We start from the raw sequence: 8,775 nt of genomic DNA, 5'->3' as shown, positions 1-8,775 counted from the left end.
TAAAAACTGTTAATAAAGTTTAACATTTTTAATTAACTTATAAGCCAATGGAGTTTTCTGTAAAATCTCATTGTTATAGTATCAATGACTACTTATAGTGACCCTACATAACCACTCACTTCATAGGGTTTCCAACAATGGGATCTTATGGAAACCGAATGCCATATCTTTCTCTTATGGAGCTTCTGGTGGTTGTAAGTCATTGACTTACTAGATAGTTGCTGCACCAACAGTGCTCCTACATGTTCCCATGCACACAGATTACTCGACATTTAAAAGCATGACATTCTAGGACAAAGTGTTACTGTTAGGAGCCAGCAAGGCGACTATGAACTATGGATAGTAGCTCTGAACCTTGACCTATTCTCACTACCTCTGATATGCTTGAGACCATTGTTATCGTCACAATGCTGAGGATTGTGCTCCTTGTCTATTACCTTCCACATTTCCTGGCATGAGATCCTTTCCCACGGACTGGCTACGCATGACAACTTGCCTAAAGTAATGAGGCTTCCTCATCACTGCCTTTTAGGAGCACATTGGTGCTCCACTTTCTCCAAGGCAGATTTCTTTGTTCTTTTGGCAGTTCATGGGATATTCAGTATTCTTTTCCAACACCACAGTTCAAACTCATCAATTCTTCTGTCATCAGACACACATTAGTATTTAAACTGACATCTTCCATCTTTAGCTTTGGAGAGGTCTGTGACATCAGAGTTTTCCAATGCAACACATTTTTTTAAATTTTTATTTCTTTACTACTGCTGCCATGGGTGTTGATTGTGGATTAAAGCAAAATTAAATTGTTGGCAATTTTAATCTTTTTTCCTTCTATCGTGATATTGCTTATTGGTCCAGTGGTGAGGATTTTTGTTTTCTTGATGTTGATATGTGTTATATATAGAACACCACAGTCTTTGATCTTCTGTAGCAACTGTTTCAAGTCCTCTTCATTTTCTGCAAGCAAAAGTGGCTCATCTTCAGAATTCAGGTTGTTGATACATCTTCCTCCCATCTTGATGTCACATTCTATTTTTTCTCTGCAGAGTACTGAAAAACAATTATATCAGGCTAGAGGCTAAGACGCACCTGATCCAGGCCAGAGACTAAGGCACATCTGATCCAGGCAATGGTTTCGCAATTAATTACTTGCTATGTATCAGAGAACTGAACAATGACTAAGGATGACAGAAGAAGAATCAATACCTTTGAGTTGTGGTGTTGAAGAAGAGTGTTGAACATATGTCAGGGACTGAAAAGAAAACAAATTGGTTTGTCTTAGAGAGGGTGAAACTAAGTCTCTCCTTGGAGGCTAGGACTTTTAAGCTCCATCTCACATACTTAGGGCACGTGGACAAGAGAGACTGGTCCTTGGAGAAGGATATCATTCTCGGAAGTTTGGAGGGACAGTACAGGAGAGGAATACCCTGGATAAGATGAATTGCTACAGTAACTAGTTGATGTCTCATTCTTAATTATAAAGTCCTGTTTCTGGAGTAGTTTGCTAAGCACGAAGCTGAACAGTTATGGAGAAAGGACACAACCAAGTCACACACTTTCCCTGATTTTAAATCATGTAGTGTTGTCTTGTTTGATTCAGAAAACAGCTTTTGGGTCTAGTTAAATATATTTCTTTCATGATAACTCACATACAATTAATCACATAATTAGGTTTCTTGCTTCACTCTTAAAGGCTGATGATAGGAAAATTTTATATTTGAAATTCAATATAAGTTATGTAATGGCAATGATACAAAGAAAGAAAATTTGGAAGAATATAAGTAGTTTTAAAAGCTGTTTGATACAGATATTAATGAAGTAACTCTACACACAAAGTGCTAATGCTCAAAAAAGAGGCAAATCAAAGATCATTTCCATTTTTTTATTGTTATTTATAATAAAATTATTTAAAATCTAGATACAAATACCTTGGTTTGAGTGAACTTTTAAAGAAGGTAGTGTCTAGAGTAAAACAAAACAAGTCCATTCTCAAGAAAACGCCAAAGGTGCAAAGTGGAACTACTCTGTTGGCTTTTGGCTGAAATTTTGGAAATAGCTCACGAGGTCTTTCTTTCTAGAGCCTCTGAGTGGTCTTAAAGTATCAGCTATCATTTTGCAGCAACACAATTAATGATTCACACCACCTGGGACTAGGCTCTGGTAGCCTAGTCCGTCATAGGGGACTGTGTTGCCAATACAAAGGTGGGCAGTTTGAATCTACAGCTGTTCAATGGGAGAAAGAAGAGCCACCTCCCAAGTAATTTACAGCATCTGAAAACTCGCTTAAGTGTTGGACTATAAGTCAGTTCCAATTCAATTACAGTAAGGTTTTCTTTTTATGATTTTGGTTTGCTCTTTAGGGATACCACATAAAATTCAAGCCTCTTAAGAAATCCTAGAACTTGTGAAAAGATATCTTTTCAGTCATCTTTCTGTTTGACCCTTGCTATATCTGAGACTGCTGACCACTCCAAGTTTCTAAACAGTTTTCTCCTCTGGTGCCTGTAATATGTGCTACTGTTTTTCAGACTGTTTACTATCTATATAATCCCTTTTACTCTTCCTAAATCCTATCCAATGATTTCCACAAACCTCAATTCTTGGTCCTCTGTTGCTCAGATACACTTTTTTTTTTAAATCAGGTAGAATATCCTGTCATCTTATAATGATGTCTCTAAGACCTTTATCTCCAGCACTGACCCTTGACCTAAGGTCCCATTCAGTAGTTGAGTTTAGTAAACATTTGCTGGATACTTATTATATGTGTCAGATACTCTGCTAATAGATAGTATCACAGCTTTATAAGATATCACCACATGGAGGTGTCCTAACATCATCACAAACTCAAAATCTTTAAAACTTCTTTCTATAAGCATCAGCAAGTACATCACGGAATTTTTTTTTCTCACAAACTTCCCTGCTTTTGTTATCATTATAATCATTAATCAGCTCTGTTGAGATAAAAATCTGACTATCTCAGTAGCTTACAAAATAAGAAAGTTTCTTTCTCACTCACATTACATGTAAACTAAGATTCCTTGTTTTGTTACACAAATCACTTCATCCCAACCCCAAGGTCAAAGGAGCAAGCCAGGTCTAAGATGTGCTATTCTTAGTCAAAGCCAAAGAGTGAGAAAACCTCTTAAATCTTCAGGTTGGGTATAGCATATGCCCATCACAAAGAATGAGCAAGTGAACAAAAAACAAAAAAATATAATATGGTGCAATGGCTGTTCAGTATGAGAATTCATGCCGCATGGAAGAGGAAGACTTGGGCTCAATTATTAGTGAGCATACCTTCTGTATAGTTCTTACCTGCCTACTGGTGGGAACTTATATGTTCTATGACACTTGTTCAGGATTGAACTGTTCTCGACAAATATTTTCAATTTGACTTGCCCATGATTCCCAGTGTTATGTAATTATCTTCTATTCTGTGATTTGATGTAATCATCCTATGTATTGTAAACCCTAACTTCTAGGGTGTTAATGAGACAAGATTAAAGGCCGTTATGTAAATGAGACACAGTGCAATCCACAGGAGTGTTGTGTCTTAAGTAAATTTTGAGTTATAAAGAAGACTAACCAAGAGGGCAGATCAGGAGGAAGCTTAAATGCACCAGAGAGGAGAGCAAAGCGTATCCTTTGGACTATGAATACCTTCACTGAGAATATCTTAGACCCAAGAGAAAACAAATGCCAAGACATGTGGAGATCTCAAAGGAACATCTAGCCTACAGGTGTTTAAAAGACACAAGGTTCGGCTCCTTGTCAATCAACAAATAGCACTCTCTTCTCATACAGGCTGGGCCACATCCCTGAGACACGATGGTGAAGGCTGGAGTAAAAGAAGTTGGCCTGGTCCCTGATCCCTGGAAAAGTGGATGTTATAGCCATGAATAATCCATGTTAAGTTCAAGGACACTGTTAAGGCTGAAGCCGGTGATCAATGGAAAAGCCTTCACTATCTTCCAGGAGCGAGATCCTGCCAACATAAAGTGGGGTGATGCTGGTGCTAAGTATGTTGTGAAGTCCACTGACATCTTTATAACCTTGGATCACTTGAAGGGTGGTGCCAAATGGGCAATCATCTCTGTTGCTTCTGCTGGTGTCCCTCATGTTTGTGAAGGGCGTGAGCTATGAGAAGTATGATAACTCCCTCAAGATTGTCAGAAATTATTTCTGCACTACCTCTCTGGCTAAGGACATCCACAACAACTGTGGCACCGTAGAGGGACACATGACCACAGCCCATGACATCACTGCCACCCAGAAGGTTGTGGATGGTCCCTCTGGAAAGTTGTGGTGTGATTGCTGTAGAGCTTTCCAGAACATCATCCCTGCCTCTTCTGGCACTGCTGAGGCTGTGGGACAAGGTCATCCCTGAACTGGATTGGAAACTTCTTAGCATGGCTTTCCGTAACCCTACCCACAATGTGTCAGTCAGAGATAGTTGCCAAATATGATGACATCAAGAAAGTAGTCATCAGAAGGGTCTCTAAAGAACATCCTGAGATACACTGAAGACCAGGTTGTCACCTGTGACTTTAACAGTGACACCTTTGATGCTTTGGCTGGAATTGCCCTGGACAACCACTTTGTCAAATTCGTTTCCTTGTATGACATTGAATTTGACTATAGCAAAAGGGTGGTCAACATGATGGTTCACATGGTCTCCAAAAAGTAGTAGCCCCTTGGACCACCAATACCGGCAATAGAACTAGAAGCGAGAGAGAGATCCTGGGGAGTTGCTGGGGAGTCCTTGCCCCAACTCGATCCTCCCACACACTGAGAATATCACATTCTTGACACAGTTTCCATCAGTCCCCCTGGGAAAGGGAACGGACATAGTGAGTCCATCTTGTCAAGTATCATCAATATAGTACACTGTACACGGGGTTGGGGATGGGAGGGAGACATAAGACTCTTCTTCCAGAGACAACAGAGGAAACCTTACCCTAAACCTGGCACTATTCATCTAGGCATTTAGTCTCTTATACTATGACAGAATATATTCTGTGTTTGATAAAGCCTTATGCTCGTGGTATTTATGTTTAAAAATGCCAAGCTAAGACAATGCTAGAGCTCTGCTTTCCTAGAGGCAAGAAGCTGTGCTACAATCCTGAAGGCATGTGGTTGGAGGCCATTAGCTGCTCCTCAGGAGAAGGATGGGCAATCTCCTCCTGTGCAATTAACTGCCTCTAAAGTCCCCAACCCAACCCCACCCCCGCTATGGAGAGGTCAATTATGGATCATTTCCGACTCTATGCTACACAACAACAACACGACAATGCTGAACAAGCTTCATGGAGCTTTCAGGCTAAGAACGATGAATGGCTTAATAATAAACTTCCTAAAGTCAATCTGATCCTAGAGCCCATGATAGAACCTCCAGCAGCATAGACTACATGACGTTCTGATGCTAAGCAAATGCTGCATCCCCAGCGGTTCCAATCCACCAGCTTCTCCTCTTCCCATTACAATTTGTTGTTGCAGTTGTTGATGTTGTTTCTATGTGCTGTTGAGTCAGAATCAACCATCATTGATCCTCCAGTGGGTTTTCAGGAGCTATAAATCATATAGGTGGAGACTGCTCATCTTCCTCCCATGCAGCAGCTGGTGGATTTGAGCCTTTGGGTTGGCAATACAACTCCTTCCTCACTAGGCCACCAGATCTCCCACATTAAGATTTACAGCTTGAGAAATCAGATTTGATCCATAACTAAGAGTCCTAACTGAATTGGCAGCAGTGATTTGTTTTGTTTTGTTATTATGTATGAAGGCATAACGATTTGGAGGCCAATTTGACAACAGTTAACAACAACAAGGACACATTGATACTAATTATCAGCCAAGGAGGCTCTGGTAGAATAATGGGTAAAAGTTGCTTCGCCAATCCAGAGGCAGGCAGTGTAAGTACACCAGTTGTTTTATGTCATAACGATGGGCAATCTCCTCCTGTGTGATTTACAGCCTCTGAAAACTTATATTAGTTAGTTCTGATGCAACAGCAATGAGTTGTAGCAGTAGTAATCATCACTCATTTTGAGCATGGCCAACACCTTCCAACTGTGTCCGTGGGAACCATTTATCCAATCAGCAAAAACTTCTGCAAGATATTCTATGTAGGATTGTTTGCAATAAACTTGATGTAAATGCAGCAGTGTTTGACATTTATGAACACCCAAACAAATAAATTGTTGTTGTACTATCAAGACCAACTCATAGCTGACCGTCCAGCAGGTTTTCAGAAGGAGGAAATCACTTGGGAAGAGATTGTCTATCTTTCCCCTGTGGGGCAGCTGGTGGATTTGAACCACAAGCCTTCAGGTTGGCAGCAAAACTCCTTACTACTGAGCCACTACATGCAAACAAATAATCAATGGTAGAGCAAATAGACAGCTACATGAGTAGACTGTTAAGAAGGGGCTCTGATGCTCACAATTTGTCTGAACTCTATGCCTTAAGAAGTTAGATGAGGGTAATCATGGTCAATTAAGTCCTAAAGAATCAGTGGGAATTCAGACCAATTTGGGGCAGTTTGGGATAAGGAAGGACATTCCAGGTAGGAAAAAATAGCATTTGTTAAAACATTAGATATATTTAAGGAACGAAAAATGTTTTGATGTGGTCAAAGTATCTTTATACAGGTAGTTATTAGTTACCTATGACTCGACAGCACTTAACAGCAACAATATAATAAAAAGTGAGATTAGGTAAAAAGTAAATGTCAGATTAAGAAAGACTTGGAAAACCATGTTAAAGATTTTAACTTATCCTTCATGCTGTGAGGAAAAGACTGCAGGTAGGAGAGTAAGATGATGAAGCTATTAAAAAAATCAAAAGAGTTTTTACAAGGGACAATAGAAAGCAGAAAAATGGTGGGTGGTCTAGGAAACTAGGACTCCTATTTTCCATATCCTTGGATTTGTGGTTTAATGGTGGCACCTTTACACATAAATAAAGGACTACAGAAAGTAGATCTGGTTTCAGGACCTGAGAAACATCCAGAGAAGATGTTTAGTAGGTATTCAGAATATGGATCCAAACAAATCAAAAGGGTAGAACTTTAAGTAAGTAAATTAATATCCCTAAGAATCTAATTTTAATCTACTAAATGAAGAAAGCAGCGGTACATTATACTTGACAAAATATTGCCGGGATCATATGTTGTTGTTCTTAGGTTTCATCAAGTAAATTACAACTCATAGTGAACCTATGAACAGTATATCTAAACTTTACCCTATGCTGTTCCATCCTCACCATCCGTGATATTCTTCAGCCCATTGCTACAGTCCCTATGTTGAATCATCTTGTTAAGGGTCTTCCTCTCTTTTGCTGCCCCCTCCAAGTATGATGTTCTTTTCCAATGCCTTGCCCCTTCTAGCAACATGCTCAAAGTATGGGAGATGAAGTTAAATAATTCTCAACCCTAAGGAATATCCTGGCTTCATTTTCTCCAAGATGTATTTGGTTTATTTGTTGTTCTTTTGGCAGTATACGGGCTATTCAGTACACTTCTTCAATATCATCATTCAAAGGCATTGATTTCTTTTTAATGTTGTTGTTGTTGTTATGTACTGTAGAGTTAGAAGAGACCCATAGCTGACTTTCTGGCAGGTTTTCAGAGGTAGTTAATTGCATGGTAGAAGATTTGCCCATCCTGCTTCTGTGGAGCAGCTGGTGGATTCAAACTGCATATCTTGGGGATTACAGTGCAGCTTTTTGCCACTAGACCACCAGAGCTCCCCTTCTACTATCTTTATTTATTGTCTGACTCTCAGAGGCATAGAAAGTAACTGAATAGTCCATTGTTTGGATCAGACACACCCTAGTCTTTAAACATACATCACTGCTCCTCAGCACCTTGGAGAAGTCCTTGACAGCAGATTTCTCCAATGCAACACATCTTTTGCTTTCTTGATGTCTGGGACCAAGGATATTGATTGTGGATAAAAGTAAGATGAAATTGTTGGCAGCTTCAATCTTCTCTCCACCTATTATAGTGTTGCCTGTTGGCCCAGTGATAAGGATTTTTGTTTTCTTAATGTTGAATCTATATCCTCTGGAGCAAGTGCCTCAAGTCCTCCTACTTTCAGTAAGCAAGATCATGTCGTCAGCATAATGCAGGTTGTTGATGAGTCGTCCTCCTATCCTGATGCCACACTCTTCTTCTTAAAGTCCAGCTTCTTGAGCTGTCTGCTTCTGCTCATACTGACTGAAGAGGCTTGGAGCAAGTACACAGGTGTGATACACACTTTTCTTGATTTTAAACCATATGGTGTAACCTTGTTCTGTGTGGACAACAGCTTCTTTGTCAAGGTATACGTTTTACATGAGCACGATTAATTATTCTTGGTTTCCCATTTTTCTCAATGGTAGCTATCATTTTTATGATTCATACAGTCAAAAGTCATCCTTACAAAGAGATACATTATTGTTATGTGATGTTGAATCAAAGTAAGCATAAAACTGACCCATCAGTGGTTTTAGAGGGATAGTAAATCATATGAGAAAGGATTGCATCTTTCTCCCAAGGAGTAACTAGTGGATGTGAACCATGTGTCTTTGGTTTAGCAGAGCAACTCCTTACCAGTAAGACATCAAGGTGCTCTGTCTCTCTCTCTTTCTCTCTCTCTCTCTCTCTCTCTCTCTCTCTCTCTCTCTCTCTCTGTGTGTGTGTGTGTGTGTGTGTAAAGAAGAGAGCTATAAATATTTTAAACAATAAATAAATCACTTTAAATATGTTGGACATTTTAAAAATACATGGACACT

General features: G+C 39.5%; 1 protein-coding gene and 1 pseudogene across 1 annotated transcript in view; one reads left to right on the top strand and one right to left on the bottom strand.

Annotated features, from left to right (window-relative positions):
• Window positions 1-519, bottom strand: part of SPATA17 (spermatogenesis associated 17) — a 175,049-nt gene extending 174,530 nt beyond the window's left edge. The window contains exon 1 of the mRNA XM_006890573.1: window positions 438-519. Coding sequence (XP_006890635.1) covers window positions 438-519 — 82 coding nt within the window. The remainder of the gene's footprint in view (window positions 1-437) is intronic.
• Window positions 520-3,226: 2,707 nt separating this feature from the next.
• Window positions 3,227-4,687, top strand: LOC102874456 (annotated as a pseudogene).
• Window positions 4,688-8,775: the final 4,088 nt, after the last annotated feature.

This window comes from Elephantulus edwardii, unplaced genomic scaffold (assembly GCF_000299155.1).
Source record: "Elephantulus edwardii isolate Elephantulus edwardi_28Jun2011 unplaced genomic scaffold, EleEdw1.0 scaffold00090, whole genome shotgun sequence".
In the NCBI taxonomy this organism is placed as follows: Eukaryota; Metazoa; Chordata; class Mammalia; order Macroscelidea; family Macroscelididae; genus Elephantulus; species Elephantulus edwardii.
This window is presented reverse-complemented; position numbering and strand designations above follow the sequence as displayed.